Here is a 12,099-nt window from a genome sequence, read left to right on the forward strand (position 1 = left end):
CGGATCAGATCAGATCAGTCGCTCAGGCGTGTCCGATTCTTTGCGACCCCATGAATCACAGCACGCCAGGCCTCCCTGTCCACCACCAACTCCCGGAGTTCACTCAGACTCACGTCCATCAAGTCAGTGATGCCATCCAGCCATCTCATCCTCTGTCGTCCCCTTCTCCTCCTGCCCCCAATCCCTCCCAGAATCAGAGTCTTTTCCAATGAGTCAACTCTTCGCATGAGGTGGCCAAAGTACTGGAGTTTCAGCTTTAGCATCATTCCTTCCAAAGAAATCCCAGGGCTGATCTCCTTCAGAATGGACTGATTGGATCTCCTTGCAGTCCAAGGGACTCTCAAGAGTCTTCTCCAACACCACAGTTCAAAAGCATCAATTCTTCAGCACTCAGCCTTCTTCACAGTCCAACTCTCACATCCATACATGACCACAGGAAAAACCATAGCCTTGACTAGACAAACGTTTGTTGGCAAAGTAATGTCTCTGCTTTTGAATATGCTATCTAGGTTGGTCATAACTTTCCTTCCAAGGAGTAAGCGTCTTTTAATTTCATGGCTATTTCCCTTACTACACCCTAAAAAATAATAGCTCAGTTTTGGGAACAGAGAAGACTCACCTCTCCTCCCATTCCTAAGTGAGCAATGACCAGAATCCAAATTGTAATAAGACGACCATCACAACTACACAAACTCCTTTTTAGAAGATTCGAATACTAACTGAAAAGAATTCAGGGGAGACAGAAATCTTTCCTTCCCTTGTGACCACTCTGGCATAAGGAAAAAAAAAAATTGTAACCCTGATTTTAGAATGGTAATGAAAGTATTTTCTTGATATTTAGAGCTCTTTTCTCACCAAATCAATATGAAGATATAGGGTGATAGTTCTGCCACATGCTATTTCTTTAATTAAAATATGTGTTCTTAACAAAGATGGATGTACTTTGAGAAATAAACACCAACAATGAACACATAAAATGACTCAATAATTGATTGGTAAATACCATGTAACATGGAATAATTATATACCCTGTGAATTATATACTACTTATAGTTGACATTATTTAGGAAACCTAACAAATGAACTTGCAATTTGTTTACAAATTTCAAATCCAAATTTGTTTACAGATTTCAAATCCAAACAACCAGTTAAATATCCTGTTATTATTTAGAAGTGTCCTATCTTTAGATACCTGGTCAATAATAGTCATGCAATTAGTTACACATATCACATCCCAAAGCAAAATACATACTATCATTGGGATATCAAGAAACAATTTATCGATTCAACACATTTAAAAAGGAAAAACTGAATCTGAATATAGTACTTAATGCATGCATGCAATCATCCAGTAAGTTTCCCAGTTATCTGCTTGACTGGCTCCTCATTGAAACACGTCTAAACTCTAATGTCAGCTTGTCAGCAAGATTCTCTTTGGCCTTCCTTTCTAAAACGGTTCTTATCCCAACCCAAGCTCCTGAATACCCTCTATCATATCGCTCTGTTTTTATTATCATTGCACACTTTTCACTCTCTGAAATGATCTTATTATTTGTTTTAAAAATATTTATTTCCCCCCAATAGACAGTGGGCCTTGTTTCTCTTTATAAAAAGTGACACTTTGTCTAATAAATAAATATCTTTTTCTACTATAAAAATGACCACGTCCATTTGCTCTACACTATAATCCCACTTGCTAGGCCCACCAGTAACACACTGGGTTGTTTGTCAGTGAATGAATGATTTACTGAGTACCAATTATGTTCCAGGCAAATGGTTAAAGTGCAAAACAAAGCATGGTCCCTGTTCCAAAAGTATTACATGCCAAGATACTGAATTAATGTACCATACACTTTCAAAGTACTTTCCAAACAAATGTTAAAAAAAATAAAAAAAACTAACCTTGATGTTTAATTCAAATATGCAGTTATCTTCAGTGCTGCCATATTTTTGTAACCTATTTCTACTTACTTTGCTACACAGGAACACACACTGAATTGTTTACCAACTGTTTCTGATCATGCACATTTATTTCCACAGACAACAACATTAATTGGTCTTTTGAAGACAGCTCGACTCCTGCGTCTTGTGAGAGTGGCCCGAAAACTTGATCGATACTCAGAATATGGGGCTGCAGTCCTAATGCTCTTAATGTGCATATTCGCCCTGATTGCTCACTGGCTGGCTTGCATTTGGTATGCCATTGGGAATGTAGAAAGGCCCTACCTGACTGACAAAATCGGCTGGTTGGATTCCTTAGGACAACAAATTGGGAAGCGTTACAATGACAGTGACTCAAGTTCTGGACCATCCATTAAAGATAAATACGTCACAGCACTTTATTTTACCTTCAGCAGTTTAACAAGTGTGGGATTTGGGAATGTGTCTCCTAACACCAATTCGGAGAAAATCTTTTCGATTTGTGTTATGTTGATTGGCTGTAAGTAGATTTCTCTTTTGTTATCTATTAGGATAAAATAATAGTACAAAATCAATGTCTCAAAAACATTTAAAAGAAAGCAAAGAAAAAATTTTAGAAAGTTGTAGAGATGATGGGATTAAATATATGTGTATTTTATCATATCTGATTCTCTCTGTGAGGGGAGACACCAAAGATGTTGCATGACTTCAGGAAACCATGAGCATAAAACTAGAGTGACATGATCTTGGGATTCAGGAATTGAGACTTGAAGTTCACTTTTACTGATGCAAAAATGTGTCTGTAATTTATTACTAATGGTTATGTTCTGTAATATTTCAAGCTGAGACCAGATTAGAATAGGAAAGACTCTTTTACATTACATAACTAGATATACAGACATTGGTAGATTGATATAGATATGTAAATATCACCCTACTAATTATAATGTAAGCCAATCTTTCATAGGTACATATATGCACATATATACATATATATATATATATATATATATATGTATTTTTCCTTGTCATTTGACTAAAAATTCCTTTGTGACATTATGCCAAGGACCTAAGTGATTGCCTTTTACCCTACAATGGGTAATGCTATGAGCATCATTTATAAGTTATATATATAAGAAACAAAAACTGTGTAAAACTAAAGATATTTTAATATTAATTTTAAAAAAATCACACTTTGGAACCACTAAAAACAACCTTGTTTATACCAGGCAGCAACTGACAAAAGCATGATGGATTTTTAAAATCTGAAAAAGAGCATCATCCTTAGATTGCATACAAATTTGAAAATAGATCCAGAGAGTTAATTTTTGAATGTTAATATATTGAGTAATAAAATGTTCTTGGTAAGCTTTATTTATGAAACGTAAATAGATTCATATATTATTTATTGATTCAAATAGTTTAGTGTTCACTGTGTTTAAAATTTACTTTTCATATGTATGCCTTGTGCTTTTATTTTAGTAAGATTGTATAGGCAAATAATACATTTAAATAATGCTTAAAATATTCTGAAAATTCAGGCTAAGTCTTGTTACAAACCAAAAAACAGAATTACACTCAAAAGGAAATGAAAGTGGAGCCTGCTGGAAAAAATAGAAAATTCATTCGAGAGAGACTGAATCTTACAAAACAAACACAGCCCCAACCATTCTGTGATTGCAACTGCTAGTAAATACTTTATAGTGGCTATCAGTTTTAGTGGCATTAGTAACAAAGAAAAGAAAAAAAGTATGTTTTTAATTATAGAAATATATATAGGCACTTTTCAAAAGAAAACAGTACTTGACTCTTGAAACAGAATTTGCAAGGAAGAATTTTTTAAGAGCTGTGCCATGCTAAGTTGCTTCAGTCCATGTCCGGCTCTGTGTGACACTATGAACTGTAGCCCGCCAGGCTCCTCCGTCCATGGGATTCTCCAGGCAAGAATGCTGGAGTGGATTGCTATTCCCTTCTCCAGGGGATCTTCGCCACCCAGAGATAGAGCTGTCTTATATGTCTAGCCTGCACTGGCCTGCGGGTTCTATGCCACTAGCCCCACCTGGGAAGCCCTTTTTAAGAGCACTGAAGTTTATCCTGTTCACCCCATAGGAATCCTTACCTCTTGTGAGGATTAAGTGAAATGCATGGTACTATTTATCGTGTAAATTATTTTATTTTTTTTGTCTTACAATTATTTTAATTTTTATTTTAATGAGTTCTTTGATTTTGCTTGTCTTGTTTGCTCATGACTTTTGTAAATTCTTTAATTAGTTAATATGATACCTCCAATAATTTTTTTTCTTTTCTTTTTTAACTTTACAATATTGTATTGGTTTTGCCATAACGTGTAAATTATTTTAAATTAGAGAACTCAGTTCTTTACTTGCTCTGTGGTGGTGGTGGTTTAGTCGCTTGTGACAATGTGGACTGTAGCCAGCCAGGCTCATCTGTCCCAACATCTAATCCTTAAATCAGGGAATTACTGCCAGTTTTTCTTCTTCCTTTCTTTGTGTCTTTTTCCTTCCTTTTTTCTTTCTTTTCTTCCTCCCTTGCTCTCTACTTCCCTTCCTTCCTTTCTGTATTTTTGCCTTTTTGAATGTGACATTATGCTATTTCTATTGATTGTTTAGGAAGAATATTTGTTTCCTGCAGAGGAATTCTATCTTTTAATAAAAAACACTCTAGTTAATTGGGTTGACTAAGATATATCCATATCCCACATAATATCTTTTATTTGAATAACAGACTTGCTTCTACAAAACTTAATCAAAATGGGATTATGTAAAGCTTAGCATCACACAGGAAAAAAAATTTATACATATTCCTAGAGAATTGGATCATGAGCTATTATGCCATAAAAGGTAAAATAAGATTGGAAACTTAGCAATAATAAGCATGCCTTGAAATTTTCATAGCCATTTAATGTATTTGTGTATACCTACACATGATATTTTCATTTAGACCCAAATGTATTAAGAAATGATTTAATTTTCTGTATTTAGTTCTATTTTTATACTAAGTACATACCCCTCAATTGTATGAGTAGTTTGATTTAAACCTAAAAATAAAATATAATATCCAAAATATAAATGTAAAGTATTGTATATATACTACTGCAAGTTAAAGTTGTTACAGTCAGTTATCAAGTTGAACTCTTTTTCCCAAAGCTTCTTTAAAACTAATCTTTATTCTAAAATAAAAATTTTAAGCCAAAGTAATCTTCAATCCCTTTTGCAGCAATACAATTCAAGGAAACTAAAAAGTAAACATTAAAGGCTATCATCTAATTAAATTCAAATAACTCAGATACCTATAGACACATTTTTAAAAACTATTTGCAAAGATAGTCACCAACTTTGCTTCTGAATATGTACAGAGAACAGTAACCATAGAATTCTTTTTAAAAATATACACACTTCAAGATGAAAAATAAAAGTATAAGTGGAATTAAATAAGTGAGAATATAAGTTAAGATCACATATTTATATCTATTTTTCTGATATTAATATATAATATAAGTATAATCTTTATTCAAATATTATAAATATAATATACACATTTGATTTTTTAAAACCTATAAACCAGTATATAAAGGCAAATGTATTTCATCTCTGACCTGCTTGACAAACATCTTAGGAGCATTTCTTGTTTTTATAATGTGTAAAACAAAGTCACTAGATTTCTGCTTCTAACCATGATGGCAAAACTGAAACCTTACACTACTCCTATAACTTCTTTTTTTAAATATCAGAAAACTAAACAAAGTATATAAGCATTTGGATTTCATCAAAATTAGTAACTTCAGCTTTCCAAAGGACACTGTTAAGAGGAACAAGCAAATGATAGACTAGAAAAAAATACTCTCAATACTTAGATCTAGAAAAAGACTTTTATTTAGAATACATCAAGAATTCTTACAACTCCATAATAAGAAGACAAGTCAATTTTAAAAAAATGAGAAAAAGTTTTAAACAGACATTTCACAAAAGACGATATGTCAGTGGCCAGTAAATACATGGAGAGATATTATTAGTTGTCACGGAAATGCAATTAATGCTCTAAGATGGTTAAAATAAGACAACACCAAATGTTCGGAAGGTTGTAGAACAGCTGGTGTTCTCAAATATTGCTGGTGAGAATGTAAAGTCACCCCAAATTTGGGAAATAGCTTGGCAAGTTCCTTAAACATAACCAGCGGCATGTGTGCTCAGTGGCTACGCCATGTCCAGCTCCTTGCAACCCAGTGACTGTATCTCCCCAGGCTTCTCTGTCCATGGGATTTCCCAGGCAAGAATACTGGAGTGGGTTGCCATTACCTTCTCCTGGGGATCTTCCCCAGCCAGGGATCAAACCCTAGTCTATTGCATTGGCAGGCAGATTCTTTACCACTAAGCCACCAGGGAGGTCCGAACATACCACACAGATCCGCAGTTCTATTTCTAATTCTTGCAAAGCGAAATGAAAATGTATACCCACACAAAGACTTGCACACAAATGTTCCTCACAGTTTTATTCATAATAGCCAAAAACTAGAAATGGTGAGATTTTATCAACAGAAGAGATAAATGAACTTGGTAGAACCATGTGATGCAAATCTACTCATGATAAAAAAAAAAAAAAAGAACAAATTGCTGACACATACAAAACAGAATTTCAAAATTCATATGACTGAAAAAGAAGTCAGACATAGATGAATGTGTTCATTATGGTTCTATTTATGTGAAACTCTAGGAAATGCAAACTAATCTGTAATGACATAAAGGAGCTCAGTGATTGTCTAGAGTTAGCCTAGAAAACAGTGGCCAAGCAGCCAAGGGACACAGTGGAATCTTCTGGGATGATGAAAATGGTCTATAATCTTGATTGTGTTAACAGGGGTGTGTATGCTTGTCAACTAACTGAGCTGTGCATTTAAAACAGATTCATTTTGTTGTACCTAAATTATACATCATCAAAATTTATCTTTTTAAATTGGCATACTAGGTAGAAAAGCATTTTTATTTCTTTTATCAGTATGTTTCAGCTATTACCCAATGACCCTACATTCATTGGGATTCCCTGGTAGGCTCAGATGGTGAAGAGTCTGCCTGCAATGTGGGAGGCCCAGATTTGATCCCTGGGTTGGCAAGATCCTCTGAAGAAGGAAATGGCAACCCACTCCTGTATTCTTGCCTGGAAAATCCCATGGACGGAGGAGCCTGGCAGGTTACAGTTCATGGGAGCCCAAAGAGTCAGACAGGACTGAGCAACATCACTTTCACTTTCTAAAATCATTAGTTTGGTGAGCTTCTTAGATTTTGAGTGTGGCGTGCTAAAGTTTTAAATTATACCTGTTTTATTTGTATAGTACCTCGAGGTGAAGCAAATCATTTTGGTGAAAGAATTTTCTGTTAAGGAAGGGTAAACAAAATAGTGAGTTGAGAGAAATGATTGTATGGTCTGCCAGCTTGCTTTTGATTCATATTTTATGCCAGTTGATGCGCATTAGCTAAATAATTGGAGAAGGAAATGGCAACCCACTCCAGTGTTCTTGCCTGGAGAATCCCAGGGACGGGGGAGCCTGGTGGGCTGCCGTCTATGGGGTTGCACAGAGTCAGACATGACTGAAGCGACTTAGCAGCAGCAGCAGCAGCTAAATAATGTATACAAAATAGAATCATTTTATGATTTTCTCTTGCTTACCACCTTTAGCTCCATTTGCTTCCTAAAAATATAGGGGAAAATGTACGCCTTTATTATAATTTAAAAAGTCATCAGCATAGAATTTCCTTAGAGAAATATATGCTATTCATGTATTCAACTGTGTACTTATGATCTAGATTTTGCTGTCCTATCAATGAGTAGAAATACCTGTTTATGATCAAACTAATGTTTGGTTCATTTTTATGGCAGTATGGAGATACAAACACAGTATCTATTAAAAACAAAATAAGAATGTTTTCCCTGACTCTTCTTTGCATAATTATGTGGTTTAAGTAAAATAACTAGCATTGATTATGGGCTCTCTAATTAAATCAAGTGAAAATCTGTACCAAACCATTTCCTGAGAACATGATAGATACTTTGGACACTTATCAGCCAGCATAAATATTTCCAACACTAAAGTTAGTCAGAGTAAAATATATTTTTCACATAAATCTCTTTGAATCGTGGTAATCCATTTCAGACACGTATTGCTAGCTCCCTTCTTAACTGTTCATTTACTCAAATTATGCCCAAGTTTTGTTTGTTTTTTTTTTTCTTTTTCACGCCTGTGGAAGATACAACCTAAACAGGTTTTCTATATTAATGAGACTTACTGTCTTTCACAAACCCCAATTCAGCCTTCCTATAGATTTCCCCAATATTTTTCCCTTTACATAGATAAAGCACCACCCATTTGTCTGGGACATTCTCTTACTTGGGACATCTATGATAAACAAGGACCATGCTAACCAAGAGACAGAAATAAGATGGAAAAGAAAGCAAATGACCAAGAAGATAAATCATTTTAAAACACAGACTGAATCTGGCCAAAATTTACCTTAAAAATGATCAAGCGGTTTATATAGGCAATGGTTTGTAAAATGTGTTGTGGAAAAAAAATACGTTGGGTGAATATTGTTGAACAAATACTTTGAGGAGTTGTTGATTGTTGTTTTTGCTTTTTTTTCCCTTTCCCCCCACCTGCTTGATACATTACAGTTCCATTACCTCTGCTCTAAGTGTCTGACATATGTCCAAAGCAAGATGTAGGCCATTGTCATCATGTGACTTTCTGTATAGAATATAGAATTTTTTTTAGGATTATTAGAAACTAAACAAATATAAAAAGAAAGACAAGATATTTAAAGAGCTTCTGTTAAATTATAAATATTTTGCCCAGGAAGCTTTAGAAATGGTATTCTAAATAATGAATGTTAGGTTTTTTTCTTCCCATAGGTGAAAGAACAAAGACGTCATTCTATTTTTCTCTGCAAAAATAAAGCTATTTTCTCATAGTCTAAGCCAAAGATATATTTCTCATATAGAAAGTAGAAAAATAAATTTTAATAGATTAAAAATTACACATGAAGAAGCACTCTAAGGAAACGGTGATTTCCTTGAAACAATTTATGGGGACTCCCCTGATGGTCCAGTGGCTAAAACTCCGGGTTCCCAATGCAGGGGACCTGGGTTTGATCACTGGTCAGAGAACTAGATCCCACAGGCCACAAAGATCTCACATACCACAACGAAGCCCTGGCACAGCCAAATAAATGAGTAAATAATTCAAAAAATATTATTCCTTAGCAAATCCTTAAATTTTATAGTAAATTTTTAATATTACAAGGTAGAGTTGTCACAATTTAAAAACCTTTACTCCACTTCCAGAATACAGATCTGTGGTAACCCCATGATGTACCTTCTTATTACATTACAAATAAAATGTTGATTCTAAACATATTTTATCTCTAGTCAATAGTCTAGATTGGTTACAGGTTGATATTGTAAATGGTCTGAGTTTTTACTTTAATATTGAATCCATGATGAATTCGGGTATTTTTCCTCTCCAGATTTACCATGAAAATTATAAACTTTACAACAGTATTGACTTAACTACTTTATTCCCCACGGGCCAGTGATAAACCCTCACAAATGGATTGAGATTTAAAAAAAAAAAAAATCTGCATTTTGAGATTCTGACAAGATATAATATCCCCAAGTGCAGTCTTTCCCCCATAACTTTGTTTTTTATCCAATCCAGCATTAATGTATGCAAGCATTTTTGGGAATGTATCTGCAATTATCCAAAGACTATACTCGGGAACTGCCAGGTACCACATGCAGATGCTTCGAGTAAAAGAGTTCATTCGCTTTCACCAAATCCCCAACCCTCTGAGGCAACGGCTTGAAGAATATTTCCAGCACGCATGGACTTACACCAATGGCATTGACATGAACATGGTATGTATTACTGTTTTCCAAAACTGGAGCCCCTCAGGCATTATAGCTACAGCCAAAATGAAAAAAAACAGTCTCACCAGCTTTGAACCCCTTGCTTTTGTTTTCCTTTCTCGGATGTTTATTTTCTCCCCTGGAGATAGTCTTTCATTCTCAACTCATGGCATTGCATGGTGCTATATCTAGTTATACTGTGTGGCAAAGGCATAACATGATGCAAACTGATATAACTGTGTGTCGTAGAGCGCCCACTTCTGGTCAGAGAGAGCATTGCTAAGTTAGGACTTGGGCTTTCCCACATGGCCTAGCTGCCAGAGCCTGCAAAATAGATGGATCCATATGCATTAAGATATTACCAGGAAACAATAAGATATTACCAGTAAACAGTAATAACTATAATGCCTCCAAACAGAAATTTTTTTAAAAAATATGACATTTTAAGGATCTGTGGGAGAGGTTAAGGAACTTAAGTATACCATAAACATTTTATAATAGGAAGTTTCATGTTTCTGTTAAGGACAATTTTTCTATATTTTAATCAATTAAATATGTGCCCTTTTACTGTATCTGGTTTAATGCATCTTTCCTTTCAAGGGGGAAATATGTATTCCTTCATAACTCTTAAACAAATTCAACATCAACTTTTCATAACCTTCCCTCCTCTATTAATGCTTAAAAATCAATACAACTAATAAAATTAATTGACCTAAAGAGCTACTTTAATTATTAGGAAAATTACATATATCTTTTGGATCTAGCTATTTGGCTATAGAGATTGATTACTAAAGATAAATTATATGATAAATACAAATTCAATAGCGTGTCATAGACCTATTAAAAAATGATTAGAATTATGATACCCTCCCATCTAGCTATTCCTCCACTGGGCAAGGATCTTTTTTCTAAGAGTTCTTTAGAAAATGAAATCTTTCAAAGTTAGTGACAGCAACAGTATGATACAACTTTTTCATACAACTTATTCAATTGAGATTGACATTTTTTTATTTCATTATCAATAGCCTAACAAAAAAAATAAAGGTTCAAAATTAGCAGTTAAGGTACAGAAAGCATTGCAAATACTGCCCAGTTTGAAATATATATTTACATATGATAAGTTTACCATAGCTGTGCATGATTTATTTGATTGAGAAGTAATGGCATGCCATTATAAAATTTTTAATTTGAGGAACTAATCAATCAGCACATTTCATACAAAACCATAACTGAATTCCATGAGTTATTTCTAATTATCCCATATTTACTTGTGAAAATTCATTTGCAAAGTTGATCTCACCAGGATAACACTTTAATCTCTTAAGAAAGTACCTACAAATTGGTCACTTTTGTTTATTTCCATTCATATTATTATTTAATGAAGATATCAACATTCAGAAACTACAGGGGATTCTCTAATGCTGGGTTGGCTGAAGCAGTGTCAAGAATCTTTAATCAAAACACATGTCACTCAATTTTGTTGTTCCATTCTGCCAGATTATTTCAATAACAATAGTTAAACATTTATTTATTTTACTTCCCCTCTCCATATTACTCTAGTTTTGTGACCATTTTTTTTGTGATAAAGTCTATTTTGTAAAAACTATTTACCTTTCATTGTTTGACTCTATTACCTATGAATTTGGTTTATATACCACTTGCCTATTTACAATGTACTTATGAAAGATTTATCTCTTTCCTGTCTGCTTCACACCTTAATACATGGAATCACAACACCCACCGGTAAGAACAGGAGGTATTTATATCCAATTTAATTCTCGTGTAAATTGTGGAGAACACCCTTGTGATCTGTCAGGTTTAGAGCTTGTTAAATGATTTCTAATGTTAGTTCTGATCTTTTTTGCATGGTGTAGCAGAGGAAATACAAAGCAAGAAACTGGGGAAGATAACCTGGAAGAGGCCAAGTACAGAATAGAAATTCTTAACTTGAACAACAACTTGACCTCTAATAATATTTATATAGAGTTTCCCCCCAAACCCACCCACAAAAAGTCATTTATCTGCCCCTTCCTCCACTCTGGTAAAGGTTATGGGTATACGGTTTGCATTAGATAATTGTCATAAAGAAAACGTCATTCTCTTTCATCATCCTCTATTTTCATGATGTAGGTGCTTTTCTTTCCTCTCATCTGCATGCCTGTATTGCATGATCCAGGAGTTGTGTGAGCTCTAAACCATGTGCCACTGAGTCTTGCGTGTGGTTTTGAGAGCTTGACTTTGCACGAACTTCTTGTTTGTACA

General features: G+C 34.3%; 1 protein-coding gene across 1 annotated transcript in view; it reads left to right on the forward strand.

The window, feature by feature from the left end:
* KCNH7 (potassium voltage-gated channel subfamily H member 7) overlaps positions 1 to 12,099 on the forward strand; it is a 131,822-nt gene that overhangs the window by 64,484 nt on the left and 55,239 nt on the right. Inside the window, exons 4-5 of the mRNA XM_059877429.1 lie at positions 2,041 to 2,440; positions 9,647 to 9,846. Of these exons, the coding sequence (XP_059733412.1) occupies positions 2,041 to 2,440; positions 9,647 to 9,846 (600 nt within the window). The remainder of the gene's footprint in view (positions 1 to 2,040; positions 2,441 to 9,646; positions 9,847 to 12,099) is intronic.

Source organism: Bos taurus, chromosome 2, assembly GCF_002263795.3.
Source record: "Bos taurus isolate L1 Dominette 01449 registration number 42190680 breed Hereford chromosome 2, ARS-UCD2.0, whole genome shotgun sequence".
In the NCBI taxonomy this organism is placed as follows: domain Eukaryota; kingdom Metazoa; phylum Chordata; class Mammalia; order Artiodactyla; family Bovidae; genus Bos; species Bos taurus.